At 33.9% G+C, this 24,039-nt stretch overlaps 1 protein-coding gene across 8 annotated transcripts in view; it reads right to left on the reverse strand.

The window, feature by feature from the left end:
* The window catches only part of SCN3A (sodium voltage-gated channel alpha subunit 3), a 112,162-nt gene that overhangs the window by 34,518 nt on the left and 53,605 nt on the right, over nucleotides 1-24,039 (reverse strand). For 3 of the 8 annotated variants that reach the window (XM_032286584.1, XM_032286586.1, XM_032286585.1), the window contains 7 exons: nucleotides 21,552-21,842; nucleotides 15,639-15,986; nucleotides 14,479-14,611; nucleotides 12,278-12,516; nucleotides 7,944-8,117; nucleotides 6,619-6,975; nucleotides 4,507-4,977 (listed from right to left, as the gene is read on the reverse strand). In XM_032286584.1, the coding sequence (XP_032142475.1) occupies nucleotides 4,507-4,977; nucleotides 6,619-6,975; nucleotides 7,944-8,117; nucleotides 12,278-12,516; nucleotides 14,479-14,611; nucleotides 15,639-15,986; nucleotides 21,552-21,842 (2,013 nt within the window). Of the gene's footprint in view, nucleotides 1-4,506; nucleotides 4,978-6,618; nucleotides 6,976-7,943; nucleotides 8,118-12,277; nucleotides 12,517-14,478; nucleotides 14,612-15,638; nucleotides 15,987-21,551; nucleotides 21,843-24,039 lie in introns of those variants that run through there. The other 5 variants (XM_032286589.1, XM_032286590.1, XM_032286588.1 and 2 more) reach the window with 4 other exon arrangements.

Genomic DNA, 24,039 nt, shown 5'->3' on the forward strand with positions numbered 1-24,039 from the left:
CTTGATTTTACTCCTGTGAGAAGTAAAAATGGTAAGCAGTGAAGGTCACAGTATGATATTGCTAGATTGTGTTTGGAATTCAACTTCAAATATGATTGTTAAAAGCATTTATTCTATATATTCTTCACTTAGGAAGACAAACCAATAATCTTTTAAGAAATAAATTGTAAAAATCCATAGTTATATAAAAATTTCAAGAAATCATGATAATGATAACAAAAAATATAAAAACAAATTCTACATTAGAGCTTGTAAAAAAGATTCATATAATTCCAAGTTTTTGCAAGATTAAAAAAAAATCACTATTTTGAAATGCATGCCTTCAATTTCCTTTTTTTCCATGCAAAAGTTTAAATTTGCTTCCATATCAGCAACCTATTTATGTTAGTGGTATTCATATATACAGATATAATACATATACACACATATTTAACTTATATAACAGCAATTCATATATTTATCTCTAAAAACTTCTAGGGATCATATCTCTTTAGCTACAATAGTCAGGTATCCTTTATTATAAAAATGAACAAAAGAAATACGGTAACTAGAGTTTCCAAATATCATCTAAATTAAGTATTAATTTACTGTCTCCTCTTCAAGCAAACATTTCATGCAATATTTTTAGTGAAAAATATATAACTTTGGTGGGTTTAACTTATATGAGTGCTTATTTTATTAGCAAAGAGAAAGGATATTCTGTGTTCTGCAAAGTAGAGTTCAATGTTCTCCTGCTACTTGTGGTCAAAAACCTAAGAAACATGAACCAAAACGTCACTTTATGGATATGTTATTTTAAATGTGTTCATATGTGTGTGATAGCAATTAAAAAGGAATAACTCAGCCAATATAAATGTGCACCTGATGTATGCTAGTAGCTTTTGGAAGTTTCAAATCAAAAATAGGCTTTGCCAGAATTCCTCTAATCTGCTCTATAATATTATAATATGCTGATATTGGCTTTTTGTTTTAAAAACGGTCTACTTTTTATCTTTGTGTGTGAGCATATATGAGAGTTGCCCTATTATTTTTTGGTGCATTTTTTAAATATTCATTTTACCAAATCATTAACATAAAATTTATTGTTGAATTTAATATTACTGTGTATAATTTAAAATTTTATTCCAGCTTTATAAAAATACATACTTTTATATTTATTTAATGATTTTCCCACTAACATATTTATGTATTTTAAATAATTTCATTACATTTTGTGATTGAATTCTATGTATTCAAAATTTAGCTTGAAAGAGGATAAAGTAGTTATGAAAATCACCCCATAAGATATTTTTGTTCAGGTAAGAAATATTTTCCAAGACTAGATAACAAGGGAGAGATCTGTATCTTACTATTCTAAATTTATGATGTTTAAGCCACTAAAAAGACATGATAATGAGCAGTTATTTGAAATATCTGTGGTTGTTATGAAATTTTTTAAACAGTTTGGAAACCAACTGTTTGGTAGGATTTGCTTTCCATAAATCTGATGTGAAAAAAATCTATAGTATTAATTCATAAAAAGTTTCTCTACCTTTTAGCCTTTCTACCTCTTTCTGACCCCAAGCTTTTTATGCTACTTTGTCTCTAGTTTTCTTTTGTTTTTCACTTTATACTTGCTTATTTGATGAGTTCCTCTATTTTCAAGGAATCATCTAATTATAAAACATCTGCATTATCAAACATTGTACCTCATTTTTAAACCCTGACCCCTAACCCAGACTTCGTTTTCCAACAGTGACACTTCTTATTTAATATACCCCAATGGAACTCCTTTTTCCAACATAAACCAGGTGGCCCTTTTTAAAAGGCCATTTCAGAAAGTGACATTGCTGTTTTTCCATTTTCCCAGATTCTTTAGTAGGTTTGTCAAGTTGCCAATTAGTCTCAATTCTCATTACTAATCACCCTATCTGAGAATTTCAAAACCTCATTGCTATCGAATAATTATCACCACATTCCCCAAGATAATCTTTCTTATCTTCCAGGCTAAACTCTTTCACTCTTTGATATCAAATAAATGTTCTTAAATCACCACTTTCCAATTGACGTCCCCTGCTTCAGAACAGAAAATAGCTCCCTATTGACTCCAAACTCTTGGGCTTACTTTAAAACTTTATAATCTGAAACTACCTCGCATATTTAAACATATTTTCCCCTATATTTTCAACCAACACTTACTACATGTAGATTACCACTGCATGATAATCTGCAATGATAACACTGAACTCTCTCTAACGCCAAGCTTACTGTCTGCTCCAGCTTTTCTTTAGTAAGCTTCAGCACTTTGCTTTCTTCTTCTTTTTTCTTCTTCTTTTTGGAGACAGAGTCTCGCTCTGTCGCCAGGCTCCAGGTTGGAGTGCAGTGGCGCAATCTCGGCTCACTTATACTTTCTATTAATCTATATTTGACCCTAACTTTGAGGCCTATTTTAATTTTATCTCTTCCATTTAGCAATTACTCTTGCTGTCTTCAATACCTATAGCCTTATATGCAACTCAACAGGATTAAACTTTTTAGTAGGTCTTTAATGATTTCATGAGTTCATGTTAGTTTACTCAAATATGTTGAGATTTCCTTGAAGGAGAGTTTTATTTATAGAACTCTCCTTTAATTCTTCCTTAACACTAGCATCCAGCAGATTGCTGAATTAACAGAAAAGTGCTCAGTAAGTGCGTGTTGATTGATTGGTATTTCTTCTTATATAAATCCATGCCAGGCGATAGGGGATAAAATTAGAGTTGAATTCTTAGTTTGCCAGAATGAGTAACACAAATTAGAATTGAACTCACTAAGGAGACTTTGAATAGAATTCAGAGAAAGAATATCATTACTTAATGTTGTATGTATTTTTACCTTTTTCAAAATATTTTCCAAGTTTACTATTATACTGTCTTTCAGCATCTCTAAAATACCTGAAAAAAAGTCCAGAAGCTATGAGTTGTAAGATTGTCAGCTACCCATTATAAGGATTTCAGATCAAATTCTGTTGATACACTAATTTTAAAAAGAGAGTTTCAAAATATGCTCACAAAATCAGACATTGTTGGTCTGGTTCCCATGGTGTCAACATTATACCCTCAAGTTAAAAGGTGTCTTTTATAACTCCATCTGTGCTAGACTTACTTTGTACTCATATATTAAATGTCTATAAATAAATAATGTAAAGAATTTTAACCCTCTTTTCCACAACACAGAATTGAAGAATTAATACCATTACTACTATGATAGAAACTTAAGAATACTTATCATGTAGTAGGAACAATCTCCCTCCCTCCGTCCCTCTCTCCCTTCCTTATTTCTTCCTTCCTTTCTTTTTCCTTCCTTCCCTCCCTCCCTTCCTCTTTCCCTCTTTCCCTTAATTCCCTTCCTCTATCCCTCGCTTCCTTCCTTCCTTTTCTTCTTTCTTCCTTCCTTTCTTTTCATTTTTTCTTCCTTCACTCTCCCTTTCCTTCTCTTTCTTTCATTCTTTCCTTCTTTTTCTTTTCTTTCTTTCCTTTCTTTCTCTTTTTTTCTTTCTTTCTGCCTTCCCTCTCCTTCCTCTTCCCTTCCCCTTCTTTTTTTTTCCTCTTTCCTAGTAATATGACATTAAGACTAGGTTTTTAAACCTGTAGTTTAGCTATAGCCTTCAAGTGAAGCTTTTTAAATTAGTTCTTAGTATTTTCAAGTTACTCTGGAAGACTATAGATTCGCTCATCCTTGACTGGGCAAAACATAATCAGTCCGACTTGCACTTTTCTAATATGTGTAACACTTTCATAAATGAAACACTCTGTCACTGTGAATAAGGCTTTTAGAAGTTAACAAAAGTACACATAAAAAATCATAGCAAAACCTAATATAGAGAGTAAGGAGATCAATGAAATAAGTTCATTGATTTTTTAAAAGAACATAATGTAGTTGAGAGTGTAATGTATTTAAAAACATCTCTTTTTTGGAAGGATACTTTTTTCTGGAGAGGAGATAGGGTCTCGCTTTGTCACTCAGGCTTGAGTAGAGTGATGTGATCATGGCTCACCGCAGCCTCTACCTCCTGGGCTCAAGCAGTCCTCCCACCTCAGTCTCCTCTGTAGCTGAGACTACAGCCATGTGCCCCTATGCCCAGTGAAGTTTTGCGTTTTTTGTAGAAAGGAGATTTCTCCATGTTGCCTAGGCTGGTCTTAAACTCGTGGTTTCAAGAGACCAGCCTCCTTGGCCTCCCAAAGTGCTGGGATTACAGGCATGAGACACCAAGCCCGGCCTAAAAGGCCACATTTTTAAACCACATTTTTTAACGATCAAGAAAATGAATATACTAAATAATCAGAATGGTAATTTCCTGTGAAAAGTTGGAATTTCCATAAATAGATTTCCCAATAAAGAGTATCTTGTGATTTTCCAACATCACTATATACATATGACTTTCAATATTACTTTTTAGTAATGCATATAAGCACAATGAAAACAGTAAATAACTGTAGTACATGGTTATTATAAGAACTGCAACAAAAAATTTAAAAGCATTCTTACCTCTTTGCTTTCTTCTAGTTCTGACTCACTGCTGAACTCTTCAGTATTCAAATTTTCAAAGTCAGACTCTCCAACAGCAATTGGTACTGTTACAGTGAGGCTGGGGTTGTTTATGAATGACATGTAGTCATTTTCATCAATTACATATTTTTCAACACTGCTTCCAGTACCTACACCACTGGTGGTTCCATTTCCATCTCTAAGATAATTAAGCTCTTTGCTTATTTCAATGCCAGTATTATTGGACATGCAGCTGTCTATCTTATTGCCTTCATGGATCTCTATGACTTTTGGCTTTCTAAAAAAGGCTTTTCGGAAACACTCCCGTATCTTATTTTTCACATAATCAATTCCCTTTTGCATTCTTCCTACTGCAATCTGCAGATTGTTCATTTCATTGTCATCATCAGTAGCAGCAAGGTTGTCTGAGCTAAATGAACTCAACAATAAGGCCAGAAAGAGGTTCAGAACCTAAAAGAAAAAAAGTGAAAAAATTTATATTAATATTGAAATACATATTAAAATAACATCCTAAAAAGGGATCTCATAGATCCTTGCTAAAATTATTTCAACAAATGTTTACTGAATGTTTACTATGTTTCAGATGCCATGTCTAAGTCACTCATTATTTAAAGGACCTGATATCCTGCTCTAAGGGCAAAATGACAAAATAAGCACCTCTTTTTTCTTTCCTGTTGGGAGGGACAGTAGGAAAGCAGAGCTTCTAAGATTTAAATGGTGTCTACTCAGGCTTGGCAGTGAAAAGACAAAACCCCACCCTCAAGGTTTTTGCCAATGAGAGAGAAAAAAAGACACTTTCATCTTAATCATTGTATCTTACTTCATCTTACCATTTTTTCCTAGGGAATTTCTAGCTTCATGTGTATAATGAATAAGCTCCTTTATTTAATAGCCTGATGATACGTGCAAAATGATGTACTTGAAATACAAATTCATTTGGCCCAATGGCCACAAACTTTTATAACAGCAGAAATTTCTAAGTGCAAATTGCATAAGATTTAACACATTTCCCATCAAATACATTTTGAAATTTATGTGTTCAAATAGCTCAACAGATGGAGAGAAATCTAAAAGTATACCAGGGTTTAGGCTAGACCCACATAATATAAGTTAGTTTTCTTTTTCTTTCTTTGTGTGTGTGTGTATGTGTGTGTGTGTGTATGTGTGTGTGTAGAAAGTATGAGGCAATTTTAACTCTCAGAATGTCATGGGATATGTGAAACAGTTTATAGGAAGACATGCAAGGCAAAAGCCCCAGTTTGTTTCCTTATTTCTGTATCATAGTTTGTTCAGAATCTAGAGCTCCCTAATTTACTATTCTGGAGAAAAAATTGCATGTTTGTAGGTATCCCAGTAGCATTCTTTTGAACAAGTGTATTTGAAATGTATCATTCAAAGGAAAGGCCCAATATGATGGCCTAAAGAAATGCTTTGCCCACACATGATTGAGAAATGTAAGCATTAAACATACAAATATATAAACTATGCTTTTACATTAGTGATTTTAAGTCACAGTTAAAAGTAAGTCCTTTGAGTCTGGACAATGTCCATACATATAATTTAAACTGTGGTAACTGGTTTTCCTTTGGTAATGCAAATTCAGGGAAGAAAACATTTTGTCCTCCTCCAAGTTACTTGGATAATTACAATGCATAGCTAAAATACGATGGTCTACTTCATTGAAATGTGTCTTCAAAATGTGGTAGTAAGCAACCTATGTCTCTGAATAAGCAAACTACATAAACTATAAACATGCAAAGAACAATTCAAATATAGAATAGATAGTTGTCTTTTTAGATTTGGTAGAAGTCATTAACTTACCAAAACAATATTAGGATACAATTCGTCTTGGTGATAAAAATTGATTTTCCTTGAAGAAGAAAGAAAGGAACCTCTAATATTCATACCTCCCAGGCATTCATAAAATCACCTGATTTAATCTTTAGATCAACGATATGATTTCAGTTTTGTTATTTCAATGTCACAAACAATGGGGAACCTGAGCCCAGGAGAAGTTAAATAATTTGCTCATTCTCAGAGTGCCAATAGGGGGTTTGTTCTAATTTATGAACATTTGTAATACATACATACCACAAGGTTTCCAATGACCATGACCAACATGAAAACAATAAGGCACATGGTTTGGCCAGCGACCTCCATGCAGTCCCACATGGTCTCTATCCACTCTCCACAGAGCACGCGAAACACAATCAGGAAGGAGTGGAAGAAGTCATTCATGTGCCACCGTGGGAGCGTACAGTCATCATTGATCTTGCAGACACATTCTTTGTAGCTCTTACCAAAGAGCTGCATGCCGACCACAGCAAAAATGAAGACGATGATGGCCAACACCAAGGTGAGGTTTCCTAGAGCCCCCACAGAATTGCCAATGATCTTAATTAGCATATTTAGTGTGGGCCAGGATTTTGCCAACTTGAAAACTCTAAGCTGTAATCAAGTGAAAAGATGCTCTTAGTAGTAATCATAATGTAATTTTAGACATTAGACAGTATTTTATTATGTAGTATTATAGAATCATATGTGGTAGATGTAAACACTCAAAATATACTGAACTAATTCAATTTCAAATCCAGAAAAAATAGTGTTAACAATGATAGAATTGTAAATTAGGTTATACTATCATTTAAATGCAAAAATAAAAATAATAAAACATTTCAGAAATAAAAAAATATTTCTGATTCATCAAGATATATGCCCATGTAAACAAATTGGTATCTTGATTAGAGACATTTTTAAATTTAGCAAACTAATGTTACTTTCAGGTTCTATTTTAGAGAGTATAAAGAAATATTAAAAGTATAAATCATATATTTTTATAGGCCAATATAAAAGTAAAATAAACTAAATAATGTGATAAAAATGTATAGAAAGGCTTCCCTTCAATTTGAAAGAAATACACATTTTGCTTAATTTTCAATAAAAATTTTACATATTTTTCAATAAAATTTTGCTATAATTCAAAGTTTGTTATACAATTATTTAAGATGTTAGTAACATCAAATATTTTCTCACATGTTACTTTAAAACAGTCCCCATTAATAGAACTAGGGCTAACACAAAGCTAAGATAAATTGGGGCCTAAAATTTTTATTTGCATGTTTTTACAGACTGTAAGTCCAAGAAAACTTCATAAACTTAAAACATACTTTTAGAAAGTGCATGTAGGTTTTTAAATGTGCCCTACATACCAAATCATTATAAAATATTTCAACCACTTTCATCATTCTTAGAAAACTGTTTATACTTAGCTTTAAAGAGGTTGTTTATATATTTTCTTAGTATATCACATATTGATGTAAATTTACAATTAAAATTAATAATTATATAAATATACATTGATTCAATTTCAAAATAAATGTTGTGCCAATGAGTGACAGGGATATATAAACAGATACCAGTCTGAATGATCGCAGTACAGACAATCCTTCCACATTTGACAGCCCAAGCTCCATTAAACTGAGGCTGACAATAATTCCATCAAAGATATTCCAGCCCTCTTGGAAATAGTAATAAGGATCCATGGCAATGATCTTGAGAATCATTTCTGCTGTGAAGATTCCAGTGAAGACCTAAAAAAATAGAAATCAGCACTACTGCAAGAGCACTGAAAAACATTGATGCTACACAAATTTATAAAGAACATTAACAGGGATAAAATTATCTAAAACTTAAAGTGAGAGAATGTGTCAAATCAATTCATATCTAGCTTTTTTTTTTTCTTTTTTTTGACATATTCTTCCTCTGTTGTCCAGGTTGGAGTGCAGTGGCATGATCTTGGCTCACTGCAACCTCCGCCTCCCGGGTTCAAGCAATTCTCCTGCCTCAGCTTCCTGAGTAGCTGGGATTACAGATGTGGGCCACCATTCCCAGCTAATTTTTGTAATTTTAGTAGAAATGGGGTTTCACATCACATTGGCCAGGCCAGTCTTGAACTCCTGACCTCAAGTCATCTGCCCATCTCAGCCTCCCAAAGTGCTGGGATTAGAGGTGTGAGCCACCACACCCAGCCAAATCTAGCTTTTTCTTTTTTGCTCTAGGAGAGCATTTTATTAAATAGAGTGATATTACTGAATGAATCTGCTGGAGCTCCAGGGGAAACACTTCATGGTCTACATTTTAATTCTGGTATTGAATAATAGCTACTGAATTATTGCCCTTTTTGCTATACGACATTTCTAACATACAACTGAATTTATTTCTTGGTAGTATCACATCAGGAACAAACCCACATATTACTTAAAGTTATTAAAATCAATTTGGTAAAAACCATATTTTGTTTCTGATTTTGTATTTTGTAAGGGACACCATCTTACTTCTATAATTTTATAAACATTCCTGAAACAAGAGTGAGTTTGCCACAAATGGTTTATAATAATGATCTCTGGATGCATGCCTCAGAATTAAGGTTAATGGATTAGTAGAGTAAGAAACTGCAGATTTAATTGAAACCAGCGGGAAAACATACTCAATATGCATATACATGTAATTAAGATTAATAAATCACTTGAGTGGCTAGGTAAATGTGTATTTGACAGTAGAAAGAAAAACAATGAAACAAACACCTTTTTTTTTTAACTCAAAATGATAGGCTGAGAGACAGAGGACATGAAGAATTATAAAATTACTCTCACAGAAACTCTTTTAAAGCAATTCTCTTAATTTGCTATAGTTACAAGCTGCATTTTATGGCTATAAAGTCAAGCTTAGCATTTACCAAGATAAATCAGCCTTTATCTTAAAGGAATTCTGTCAAAATAGCAGTATAACAATTATTTGGTTTCCTAAAACAGCATATTGCTTAAAATAAATCTTGATCCACTCTTACAAATGTATCAATGCAGCTAACATTTCATTTTTTCTAACCACAGAAAGATAAAAGGGAAATACCCACCACAGAAAAAAAAAAAAAAAAAAAACAGCCTAACTGTAGTCAGTCATCTGCTTACTCAAATAGAAATAAAATGTACTTTAAGCAAGCCCAGTACACGAAAATCCAGATATATGGTGAAATGCCCATTGAAAAATATGTTTTTCATTTTACAGAATAACACATCAACAATTTTTTTTTCAAAGAGTGAGTTTGCCTGGTAAATGCAAAGTAAGTTCTAACGACACAAATTTTATTTCTTGTATAAAACTTTTAGAGGCAGCTATTATTTGAAACAGGCACTCTGATGATGGAAATATATTATTTAAAGTGAGCTAAAACCATCCAGGTAAATAATCTATGAATATTTCTTTTTATATAAAATCATAAGATGATCTTCTCAGCTCTTCTAAAATGACTAGATCTCATACTTTTAAAAACATATACCCTAAAGGTACACTTATCTAAAAATGTAATCCCACCATGAAATTTTTATTAAAAATAATATTTTTATTACAACTTGCAATTCAAAAATGACAGCTATATCTCTGTAAATGTTTTCAGTTTAGGCCCTACAAATCAATGGGATTATTTTTGGTACATTTTAGTCTAGTTTTAACATTGGTAGGTAAGTCGGAAATGTTTGTTAGGATGAAGATGTCTAATCTACTATGATTGATGGGCTATTTCTTGCTTATTCAATGACTAAGATGGGTGCATGCAGGTTATAATGGTTAAAAAATAAGAAAATACTCCAAAAAATACAGAGCACCATAGAGAAACTTAATTGAGATTCACGGCCTCTTGATACTCAAATTTGATTAATCTAATCATCAAGGAAGTGATGTAATTTTTATGTACTGCAGAAACAGAATACAAAATGGGGAATATTGATCTAAGTTAAGACAGAAAATTCCACAATTCAATGTCCTCATGTATAATATAAGGCAGTATGCAATAATTTGAGCATTGTAGAACTGGGACAAACATAAAAAGTCATTTAGTCCAACACACTCACTGTTTATATGTGTGTTGAAAAAACGGACTCAAGAATCTAAGGGACTTTTCAAAGCCACACAGATATTTAATATGAACACTTAGACTAGGACCTAGATTTGGTGCTTTTGTCTAGTGCTTTTTCATTCAATCATCTTATAATCCAGCCTCTCTTATACTGTGCTTCCATACTTCACTGCTTCAACATTGGAATTCTATAAAACTTAATTTCCTGCTTCACTCTGGCAAATTTCCAAAATCTTCCTTCACCTGTTTAACTTTCCTAACTGTCCAATATCCTGGGAAAAATACAAGAACTACACCAGAAATATTTTCCATCATTATTTCAAAGAAAGGTCTAAGAGGTTAATAGCATATATATGAGGAAGGAAACTGTTTATTGAGCACATGCTAGATGCCAGACACAGTCTAGGTGCTTTCACATTACCTCATGTGACCTTCACAACAATTCTAAGCGAAGGGCATTATTACACTCATCTCCATAATAGAAAACAAAGACTGAAATTGTTTATCAGACTTGTCCATAGGCCATATCACTAGTAAGCACTGACAACTAAGGTCAAACTCAGTTCCACTCAACTGCAAAGCCTGTGTTCTTTTGCAAAATCTTGCTACCCGAAGCAGCCTCTTTGTGTAGGAATCAACCAGTTGGTTATTTATTGAGGAACCACCATGTAAACACTGAGAGAAACAAAATAAAAATGGGACATGGCCTTTGCCAAAGATGAAGAAAATCTCAAGAATATGGTGGGTGTTCTACTGAGTCAAATAATGCAGAGAAGTTGAGGTCACGTATTAGGACACACATTTACCCAATTGTCTGCCCAGCATTTCCTTTCCCCCTTCTGTTGACAATTGCTCCTCCACCCATGGTTCCTCAGGACTGCCATGTTTTTCAATGTGATCCCACCCTCTGTCAAGGCTGATTAAATTATAGGTGAGCATCTGACTCAAATTATGCCAGAGTGCTCTAAGGAGAGTCTTTGAAATGAGACACAAAAAGAGAGGCTTTTTCCAGTGCACAGGTTGTAAGATGCAAAATCAGTGAGCTCTTATTGAACATTTGCTGACCTAAAGACAAATGATGCAGTGAACTCCAGGACCATATCTAAGCCCTTAATGAAAACTGTTCCTGAAGTCAGACTGCAATACTGCTCTTTACTTAGTTTGTTAGTCTACCTTTTCCCCCATTCCAGTTTTCCTACTACCCCTTACACCAAGTTCATTTGAGTTAGTAGAGAGAAATATCTAGATTAATAATATATGTAAACCATTTTTTACTTATTCACCTATTTCGATCAGCAAACACAGACACAGGTGCATGCTCAGTAATTTGAACCAAAGGTATGGCTAAATCACAAATGCAAATTAACCATTTGTTTTCTTGTATGAATGTCACTGAAGCTTTTTATTAGGTAGTTAATTTGAAACAATGTTCTTTTTTTCATATACATCACTCTTTGGGTCATCTCTTCAATAGACATGATATTTTTAGAGGCTGTGTGGGTTAAAACCACATGTTTGTGGAGCCAGAATTATATCCTCCTGGTTTATCTGGACCTACATTTCCAGCAAGAACAACTGTAAAGATTTTGAGATGTTTACAACTGGACTGGTAAGACACCACGATCAATCAGCACAGGCATTAGCCTAAACAATCAGCATTCACATCAGTTGAGTTTTAGGCTGTGTCTTTGGGATTCTCTGTAATATTCCTTAGATATTTCTTTCTATGAGGAAAGAGGATATAATTTTGGGGTTCAGCACAGCACAAACACATCTTTCTCTTTGGTCTATCTTTCCCACCTCTGCCAAAGTAAATAAGTAAACTTCAAATGTACTTACCAGGTTTCCTACAGTCAACACACTACTGAATTGCTCAGTCATGGGGTAGTGTTCCATGGCCATAAAGAGGGTATTTAAGACAATGCAAATAGTGATGGCAAGATCAACAAATGGATCCATAACTATTAAATTCACAAGATGTTTTACTTTTAACCATGCATCACAGCAGTCCCAGATCAAGAACATATTGGCAAATCTATACCAGCATGGTGGGCATTTCTGTCTAGATTCTTCAAGTTCTGGAGGGACCACAAAGAGGAAGAGTAGTAAATAACAATACAAATGGGTTATTACTGCTAGTAGATTTTACCTTATTTAACAAAATTGATGCTTATATTTGAAAAGAGTTCATATTACTTGAGAAACTTGAGAAGACAATCCCATTAAATATTTTCATAAAATGCTCATTAAAATGTCATGTCGGTTGACTTTTTTCTCTTTTAAATACAGAAAATAAGCACTTTGAATTTAATTCTTTGCTTTAAAATGACTAGGTAACCCTTGATTAAATTGCTGTATTCTCTTTGACCAAACAGAATTTTAAATAAGCATTACACAACTATTAAAATTTTAAATAATTGCCCAAGTGCTGTGGCTCACACCTGTAATTCCAGCACTTTAGGAGGCTGAGGCAGGCAGATCACAAGGTCAGGAGTTCAAGACCAGTCTGACTAACATGGTGAAACCCCGTCTCTAATAAAAATACAGAAATAAGCCGGGTGTGGTGGCCGGTGCCTGTAATCCTAGCTACTCAGGAGGCTGAGGTAGGAGAATTGCTTGAACCTGGGAGGCGGAGATTGCAGTGAGCTGAGATCATGCCACTGCACTCCAGCCTAGACGATAGAGCGAGACTGCATCTCAAAAAAAAAAAAAAAAATGTAAATAATGATTGTTTTCTCTGAAAGTACCTTTTTAAAAACATTGTCTAAAGCGATGATCCCCTGTGTGATAACATGTATGAACTATTCTCTCCTCTCATTGTTTGCATATCAACATTGATCTTGCACACATATTGAGAATGTAGTATGCCCTTCTTTTTTGTATAGATTCAGAATCAAATCTACTTTTTTTTTTTTTGAGACGGAGTTTCACTCATGTTACCCAGGCTGGAGTGCAATGGCGCGATCTCGGCTCACCGCAACCTCCGCCTCCTGGGTTCAGGCAATTCTCCTACCTCAGCCTCCTGAGTAGCTGGGATTACAGGCATGCGCCACCATGCCCAGTTAATTTTTTGTATTTTTAGTAGAGACAGGGTTTCACCATGTTGACCAGGATGGTCTCGATCTCTTGACCTCGTGATCCACCCGCCTCGGCCTCCCAAAGTGCTGGGATTACAGGCTTGAGCCACCGCGCCCGGCCTCAAATCTACTTTTGTGGGTTATACATATCTATTAGAATTTTAGCACCATACATTTAAAATATTATTTGAAATTTTAATGGAGTCCTGTTACAAAATAATTATGTGACTGTATATCTAATTCAACAAGAAGACATGATATAAAATGTAATTGATATTTTCTAAAAAACATATATTAGAATTGACATATAATTGATCTACAAAAGGGCAGTACTAATATATTCTCTCTCCAAACTTCAAGGAGTGAGGACTGTGTGATGTACGGACAAGTTTAATGTGTGAATGATTGCTGCCCATTCCTGTGTGTCAAAAATCTATAAGCATTTGTGTCCGGGGGTCCTTTGGAGGAATGTAATGGTTGCTGTGTATGTAGAAGGTGGAAGAGAGACCCTTTTTTAGGGTCTCTGTCGGAGTATAGCACAGGTTTTGATTTGTCCAACTCATTCAAGCACTCCCACAACGCCATAAACACCTCTATGCCTGAAGAACAGACTAAAGCCTGAAAGAAATGTTTTCTTATGCTTCTATATACCAAGACTTACAAAGGGGGAAAAGTTTACTCTATTTGCATATGAGTAACATAACATAAGAATAAATCCTCATTGATATAATATCAAGTGGTGAAATATCACTCTGCAAGCAAGATAAAGACCCAAGTCAAAAAGAAATTAGGCCAATATTAGTTTTTGTAATCAATATGATAATATACTCCATATATCACATTCTTATGTCTAATATATATTTTCAATCTGGGAATAGTCTTCAGTAACTCTATGAAAAGAAGAAATAGTTCCACAAAACACATAATCACAGAAAGTTGACAGTTCCATGAAGTGCTTCTTACCTTCCATTGTATTGGTCAGAATGCTGGCTATGCTCATGGCTCTTTGCCTTCCAGAAGAATCCTCCAGCATCTCCATTGAAATCTGGTAAGAACTTAACCTTCTCTTTCTGACTTCCGTTTCAGTGGTGGTGCCCTGCAAACCAAATACTGATGGCTCAAACCACTCCTTCCAATAACTAGTACAATATCACATAGCATTTATTTGGCAAATCATGCTACATGCAATTTTTCCAGGTAAGAATTTTTAAGGAATAATAAAATATTAAGTTATTGTTAAGTGATAAACACTTTTTAAAAAAAGTTATTGCAGGTAGTACTCTTTAAGAATTCACCAGCTGGATGCAGTTGTATAACACAATTATATTATGGAAATATTTTAATTAACCTGTCAGAATTTTCATTTGTTGTAAACATGTTAAAGTCATTCATTATTTTATTTCATTCAGTTGAAAACTAATTTTTAATCTTCTATCAATGATTAATAATCAAATCAATATTCCCCCCATAAATACTAAGATTATATAGTCTCAAGGCTGAGTTATTTTCTTTGAGACTATATTGACAATATTGACATATGTGGGCCAATTTTTTTTCATGCACAAACACAGATGTACAATGAAATGTGTGTGCTTTCCTGAAATTTCTTTAATTATTTCCTATTAAAAAATCAACACATTTTAGAATTATTTTAAAATAGCTTTGTAAATATTGAAAGTTGTATGAAACTGCCCATTATCAACAAATTGGTTGTTACAATATTTAATTTTAGGAATATGGAATTTTCCAGAATATGAATAGAAAATTATACAATTCTGGGTGAATATACATTTGATTTGATGGTCAAAATGTCCATTATTTGTCTTGGTAGATCTCCCAAATATGCAGATATGTGTTTTATACCAGACTAGAAAAACTGGGCCCTTTTAATCTAAAGGCATGGTCCCTTACCATTAATTCCCATACAACAAAAGCTAATAGTCCCATACAATTCAATTGATTCTCAAGATTCTATTGTTTTCCATTTGATTAATCATGTTTTATTTTTACCGACTTTCATTTTGAGGAAGCAGGACGGTATAACAGACAGCCTAAACTGTCCAGGCTTTGATTATTTCAAATTGGTGAATAATGTCAGTAGCAGCTAGTTCATCTATTATCACCTCCAGGAGAGGGTGTCCAGTAGGTGATGTTAGAGCTGAAGTTCCACCCACCAAGGAAACCACACCATTGCAATCCACAGTGCTGTGCATCTTCCCATTTGCTGGAAGCCCTGGCACCATCCTGGATGACATACTGGCCTGACTAACGTTACTGTTGCGTCGCTCTCCATGTCTGTGTGGCACAAACAGTGAGTCTCTCCTGCTTTCGCTGTCTTCAAATGTGCTGTGCTCATCATCAGCAAAGTCATTTTCAGATCCAACATCCTTTGCCCGACCTCTGAAACTGAAAATGCTTGTTTTGCTATTGCGTCTTGGGGAAAACAGGGAGCCACGGATACTCAACAGAGACTGCGGAGAAAGCAAAAAGGAAAAGAATGGGATGGGGGTGGGAGGAAAGACAATTATTTAATAAAAGTATTAATATTACAGGATCTATTTTCTTTGGGGTTAGAATAGTCTTGCTCTTAAACATGGATAATAAAATTTATAGAGGACACATATATTTTGATATTTTTATTAAAGCAAATTTAAGGACAAAAAGTGTTTTTCTGACTAACAATATTGATTTGCAATTTACCAAGTGTACAACCACTTCATTTAGTCTTCACTTGAGGTGGATTGGGTTATCACAATGCTATAGGTTAGGGACCAGATGCTGAAGGGGATAAATGATTTCTTTTGGTCGGGGTGGTGGTTAAGGAAATAGTAAGTAGCTTCTACTTCTTAATGCTATAATCTGAAGGGACTGCAACCTGGAGAATAAATTTTGGCTCACGTGAGAATATTGTCTCAAATTTAAAATATTTGTTTTAAATGTTGCAGTATAGCAAATATTTCAAGATAATTTTTTTTTTAAAAAAATGACTATTTTTCCATTCTCTTCTTTTGAATTCTGAAAGAGATGTAGTTTACTCTTTCCCTGAAACTGTTTGTCTCTACCCACATGGGAATAGAAGTCACAAAACTTACCTACAATGTTGTCTTCCAAATTTGCTAACAGTTTCCCAAATGGCAACCAATGATTCACCTTATTTGAGAGACTATATGTCATAGCAAGCACAACAGAGAGGATTCCTAAACTGCTACATAAATTATTCTTCTTGGGTAAAATTTAACACTGGCATATAAAAGCAAGACATATAACATGACTTCACCAGAGGGTGGTGTAAAAAACAGCATATACTTCTGACTTTACTTTAATTATATTAAAAAGAGACAATTTAAAAACTTTTTTATTACAGCTATTCCCAAATAAATCAAGCAAACTATTTCCTAGTACCAGAAAATGAGGAATTAGCTTGACGTTCCCTCTTTCACATTTTGAAAGGATTTTAAACTGGCAACCCCAACTAATTCTGTGTGTATTCTAGTCTTGTGAATAGTTTTCAAAAACATCTCTATTTAGTCTGCAGGATATTTGTTTTCTCCCCGATCATGAACAATAGCATTCTTCCTTGCTCTCGCTCTCATTTTCCTACCCACTTCTCTTCACAGCCAGGGTAATATACATACATCCATATACATATACATATGCCAGCAGCAAATATTCCTGGATCTTCTCTTTCTTCTAAGCTTTAGTGTAAATCCAAATAAAATGATTTTAGTGGAAAAAACAGAAAAGGCAGACTCTGTCAAATGTATTTTTGGTTCCTCTGCCTAATTAGGTCATGCTGATTTTCTTAGGCACCGTTTTTAGCTTTATTTTTATGGCTTTTCCCAGACTGCAAAGCACCAGAATAATCTTTGTTGTTTTCTGTCCCAGTGATATTCTGGAAGGATATTATTCAGTAAGAAGTATTCTGTTCCTTTGGATTTGGTTAGATTTTCCACAGTTACTATTGGCTGTCCAGCTTGTCCATCGGAGCCTGGGTCTATGTGACACTCAATTCCTGTAGCAGGTTTGTCTACCGAAGGGCAGACAGTAGAGTGATTATAGCAAAGTGATCAAGAGATTAGGTCATGTGAAGATGTCAATTCACCCCCCATTAATAAAGAATGCTAATGCCTTTAATTTTCTCAGACTCCACTTAAATGATCAATATAATAACAGTTATATCCAGAACTAGTGTTTTTGTTGTTATTGTTTTGAGGTAGAGTCTTGCTCTGTCACCCAGGCTGGAGTACAGTGACACAGTCTCGGCTCACTGCAATCTCCACCTCCTGTTTCTATTCCCCTGCCTTAGCCTCCTGAGCTGCTGGGACTAGAAGGTGCCTGCCACCGTACCTGGGTAATTTTTGCATTTTTAAGAAATCTAGAGTTTTAATATGATGGTCAGCCTGGCCTTGAACTCCCAACCTGAGGTGATCTGCCCGCCTTGGCCTCCCAAAGGGCTAGGATTACAGGCATGAGCCACCATGCCCAGCCCAGAACTAGTGTTTTGAAATGTTTGAGTATATTGGAATCACACTGAGAGTTAAAAAAAATACATATATTTTTAGGTCCCAGCTTTTTGGAATAGGAATTCAGCAAGTAGCAGATAGGACTCTGGAACATGGATTTTCCAGATGTATTCCAGGTGACTGTAATAGATGGTGGGCCTCATCCTACACTCAGAGACATACTAACTTGGTCTTACATTAATCCCTAGGATGGCTCAGTGTAATCATCTCAATATACCTATGTTCTGAAACTGTCTCTGGAAACTGAAAATTGGTCTAAACAAAATTGGTTGGGGGTATGTGGTATGTATGTACATCCATTATGTATCTGGGACATGTGTTTAATTTGGATATTTTTATGTCAGGTATTTTCAAAGGCATTCCAGACCTCTGAGTTTATTTGAAACTTCTATTCACTCTTTGGAATGCATAATAATGGGTGTGAGCACAGCTTTCAAGGCAACAGAGACAGAAAAAGAAGATAACAGAAATAGCATTCAGAGAAAATAAACCAAAAATAACACACTGGAAGATGCAGCAGAGTGGAGGGAATACCCACAGCTGCGGCAACACTTTCTCTAGGGAAAACCAGCTTTAATGTTTTAAGGAGTGAAAGGTCATCTTTCTTTGCCTTAGGGATGTCAAAAGATATTTCCTAGGTATCTTTTTCATCTTGTTCCCAGAAGACAAATGTAGGTTGTTTCTTAATTTTCATTAACAAAAGGGAAAATAGAAGAAATTAGGTCTGTAAGACAATCGTACATGTAGGGTTTGGGTTCAAAGTGAGTTGGGAAAAGTCAAGATGTAAAAAGATGCAGGGAATTCTAAGATATTCTAGTGGGAACAAGTAAGTGAGTCTCTATAGGAAGAAGTACTTAGCATTTTGAGGTTTCATTTTATACTTTTAAATACTTCTTTATTTTGTACTACTAACATGTATTATCTGGTTAAAAATAAAATAATGTAATAAACATAAAATAACATTTGAAATTTATGCGAGTGGAAGGCAGGGTACCCACAATTTATGGCCTCTTTGCTTTGACATTTTCAGAAGATGTATTTGATCTGAGCAGTATTTACTGTCTATCTTAGGCTTTTTGTTCCCACCACCTTCACTGATTCTTTTTCTACCAGAGTCCTTTTCTGTTTACAGAATCAGAAATTGTAAACCATTTACGGTATATTTCTGCTTGTTAGTTGTGTTAATGCTCTTAGGCTGTATTTACTAGGATATGCAAATTTAACAGTAATTAAATTATTTCTTTCACTTTTGAAATTATCTATCCATCTATCTTCTGTCTATTCACAAATATACAATGAACGACATATAACATATGCATACACTGATTCTGTTTTTAGTATTAAAACACTGGCCATCAGCTAACTTATTTTCTCTTGTCTATCTGTGGTTCACCCAGCTCCGGCAAACTAGGTCTACCAGTTGCTCCTTGAGCACACCAGGCATGTGACCATGTCAGGGTTTTATACTTTCTCTTTCATCAGCTTAGAGTTCTGTTTCAGAAGGTAGTCTCTTCCTTTGTCTCCTCCAAATCTTTGCTAAAATGTCTTAATAGTGAGGTCATTCTAAACCACGCTATTAAAAATTTAACCTCCAATTATGGCTCCTATTCCTCTTTTCCTGCTTACTTTTTTTTTCCCTTAACATTTATTACCTTCTAGCATGGTCTATAACTTATTTATTTTGTTTATTGTCTGTCTCCTTTAGAATAAAATTCCATGAGGTGAGTGCATTGAGTCTCTTTTGTTCATTGAGGTATTTTCAGCATCTAGATCTATGCTTGCCACATAATTGGCGATCAATACATATTTGTGAATTGGACTGAATGAACTAGTCTACAAAGTTTTATTTGAGCAAAATGATGAAACAATAAAGGAAATAACACTGCTATCAAACTAGGTATATACATTTGTGAATAACTGAAACTACTCAAAAGTTTTGTTTCCCTCATTTGAAATTCATTTACCAATTTTAACTTAATAAGAGACTTATTGTCACACAGATTGTCCATATATTGCTTAGTCTCCTACAACTCTCTAATGTAGGCATTCTTATTGTATTTTACAGAAATTTAAAAAGTACAAATGACTTGACCAAGGTCAAGATCTAGTATGGAGTTGAGTTATGAACACAAAAGCTTGTGTTCACTACAGGATCATTATGCTATAGTCTCATATACTCCTAATTCTAATAACTCCTAGCTTTAAGAATTCCAAAATATCAAAGTGACTGTTTAAGAAAAAAAAATCTGATCTGAGAAACCAAGTTGCCCTCCAGAGCTTCAAGGTAATTCCAAATGTGCTATACTGATTTGATAATATGTTTTATATTTGTATTACATAAGATAGCAATAGTTGAATTTCTTGATATTGACATTCTCTGTAGAAAAATAGTTTTTTATCTTCTAACTCTGTGTATTCATGTCCATTTTGTTCTAATATGAGAATACAAGTTTTAAGTTATTAATACAGTCTACTTTTTTCTTTAAAAATACTTGTTAACATATTAAAAATAGATTATAAAACATTCACTGAGAATTTATATTGTCTTTCTTCCCAACCAAAAGTAATACTGTGTTGAATTTTGTGTTTATTACTTCTGCTTTTTTTTTTTTTTTTTTAAAGTTTCTTTCTCTGTGAAAAAGCTATCATACCTCTTGGTTGATTGCAGTTCTGATTAAGTTAATCTTATATATTATCTCTCAAAGCATTATTTTTAGGGTATAGTTCTGACTCAAGATTGTTAAAATTAGAAGCATTTGCAATTCATAGCACATGGAATTCTAATGGCGCCAAATAGTGTTCAAAGCCATAATTGTACTTATCACAGATTTTATAACTATTTATTCTTTACATTATACAAATATAAACAATATATTAGCTTAATAATCTATAAAACTTACTAAACAACAAATAGTTGAAACTAATTTTTACTCTTTTACTTAAAAATATGCTGAAGAACCAGGTAGTTGGCATTATATTAGAGCAAAAATAGATGACTTTGATTCTGTTCTCTTCAAGAATATTTAGGTCATAATTTCATTCTAATATATCATGGCATGACGCTATGCAAGCAAAATGGAGACTCACCATAGTCCAATTCTCATATCAAAGGATAAAGACAAAACCAAAAAAGCATTTCTTTTCACAATTTATATGTATGTTACAATCACAACTTTGGATAACAAAGGCAGAAACCCATTCTCAAAGAAAATAGGTTTATCAGGGATCTCAAAATGGAAAATGTAAACAAGAGATTCCAAAACTCTCATTGAAAAGTCGGATGGTATAGGTTGCATATATGTATCAGTCTCAAAATAGTGAACATTTTATTAATGGTTTAAGAAAAATCCCTTTGAAGACAATCTTTGATAAGAATTTAAACAACTACATTAAATATTAGTTCCCTGTCCCTCACTGAAGTCAGACAGTACAAAAATGTACCAAAACAAAATACAACAGTTAAAAAGCAATAGCAATGACAAAGAAACCGAAGCACTTAGCAGAAGATCATACCTGATGAGGGGAGCAAAATTTTTTGTCACTGGTCAGTCTGTTTCCATCCATGGAGAAAAGGAAGCTGCTTCTTTTCACGCTGTCTTCAGATTCAGATTTGGGAAAGCTGTCTCCCTCTCCTTTGTTGTTTCCTTCAAGGTGCTCCCTCTGTCTTCTTTTCTTCCTTCGGTTCCTCCATTCTTTAGCACTTTTGGAGCTTAACTTTGATGCTTCTGAAGAACTTTCCAACAACTCTCCTAACCCACCTATTCCACTGAAATCTCTTGAAGCAGCTGATGCTGCTGCAACTGCCTGTTGTGAAACAAAGCCAGGCACTATTTAGAATACAGAGCTTTGAAAACAGTTGAGTATGGGTAAAATGTTGCCATTTAAGACTCATCAATTATAAGCGAAAATTCTACCTTCTTCTAGTCTTTTATTTTGTCTCATCCAAGCAGTTTACTTAACAATGACCCTTACATTTTAAATCATATGAAGCAATATGCCAATGTATGGATGAGGGCAAGAAAAGTCTAGCTTTACCTATCTTCTGGATTGTCTTTCTTTCTTTCTTTTCTTTTCTTTTTCTTTTTTTTTTCAGGGCACAATGTTCTCTTCAAAGTATCTTCTACGCTTTAAAAAGCAAATGTTCTCTTAGTGGTGGTTGCTTATCTGACTACTATTCTGATTCCATCTGTAAAATATTTCCTCCTGTGTGCACTTGTGAGCAACTGAGTAGTATTTTTTTCCCCTCTAAATCCAGTACAAAATGCTGTTTCTTTTCTTTTTTGTGAGCTCAAAACATTTAAAGTGTCTACTATTTTACCTCCAGATGGAAGTAAAGGAATGTATTGGCTAGTTTATCTTCTTCCTTAGTTTGATTTACATTTAGGACTATAGTTCACTCTCTGTGTTTGTGTTACTCCCAGAGTATTTACTACATATAACTTTAAAATTTTAAATGTTTATAAATTATTTAATATTCTAAATAATAACAAGTGATTAACATAGCAACACATAAATTCATTCAAGGGATTATGAGAACTTCTTCAGATATTTTCTTTCCATATTTTAGCACTAAATATTCTTAAGCACTTTGAATTTTTGTACCTGCTAATGAAACACAGTCAGCTCTGAGGTGAAACATGACAAATACTATTTTTAGACTGGAAATGATCTAACAATAACATACAGAGGATATTAAACAATATGGTGCATATCAAAGCTGAGTTCTCATTAAATATATTACTATTTGTAAATGTAACCACAGAAGTGGAAATAATTATGACAATTTCAGTTAAACTTTCTACATATGTCATCATTAAATACAAACAACTTTAACTAATCTACTACATTGTTTATCTTTCCCACCAACTATAAGCTAGATAGAAATCGTACCATTGCATGCTCAGTGACTAGTATGTCACCTGACATAAAAAGGGCTTAGTAAATAATTGATAAATAATGATTTAGAAGGGTATTTTGCTATCAGTTGTCTCAGACACTGGGGTAGGGGTGGAGGAAGAACAAGACATACCTAGCCTGGACTTTTCAAGACATCATAAAAGACGCTGTCATAACGGTCTATATAACAACATACTTTAGGAAGAAATGAAGATAAAACCCATTTCTAATGTTTTGGCAACACTGTGTGCTTTATGTTCCCATCTCTCCTGAGAAAAGGCAAACCCTTCTAAGTAGTTTTCATTTTTAAACCTCGTGTTAACTAAAATTTTAAAAAGATTTTAAATCCAAAATTACTATGCTGCAAATTCTCTAGGATTACAATGATCTCAGGCAAGGAACCATAGTAATAAATATGTAAATTTATGTGTTTGACTAAGCAACACATAAAATGTAACAGATATTTATTTATATTAAGCACTCTATTCATAATAGAAGCTCAGATTTAAGACTTGATGTAAGACAATGTCCAACATTTAAATGAAACACTAATTCAGAATTTGGATATTTATAAAATTGTATGTAGTCATATAGCCATGTTTTTACTTGAATTATTGATCATCAGCATCACTTTTAATATAATTCATTATGTAAAATGAGAAATATTAAGTATGTGTTATAGCTGACTATATATGCAAAATAAAGTGAATAAATGAATCACTTATCTGTAGCAAGTTAAATATAGTTACATGGTGCTTGATACATATGAGGCACATAACATATACCATTTGTTGAAACAGTGAATATATGTATACCCTTTCTTATCCAAATAAAGTCCTTAATTCTCGTTTCCATTTTATATAGGCGCAAACACACAACACACAGTGTTAATCATTTACTGACTTGTTTGTCCCGGGAAACAAAGGAAGTGGTGGTAATATTCCCTTACCATAATTCTAAAACTTACGTTCATTTAAATCACTTCCAAACTTGTTATTATTATTATTATTATTGAGATGGAGTCTCACTCTGTCGCCCAGGCTGCCATGCAATGGCGTGATCTTGGCTCGCTACAACCTCCACCTCCTGAGTTCAAGTGATTCTA

This window comes from Sapajus apella, unplaced genomic scaffold (assembly GCF_009761245.1).
Source record: "Sapajus apella isolate SASKATOON/1434 unplaced genomic scaffold, GSC_monkey_1.0 scaffold18, whole genome shotgun sequence".
Lineage (NCBI taxonomy): Eukaryota > Metazoa > Chordata > Mammalia > Primates > Cebidae > Sapajus > Sapajus apella.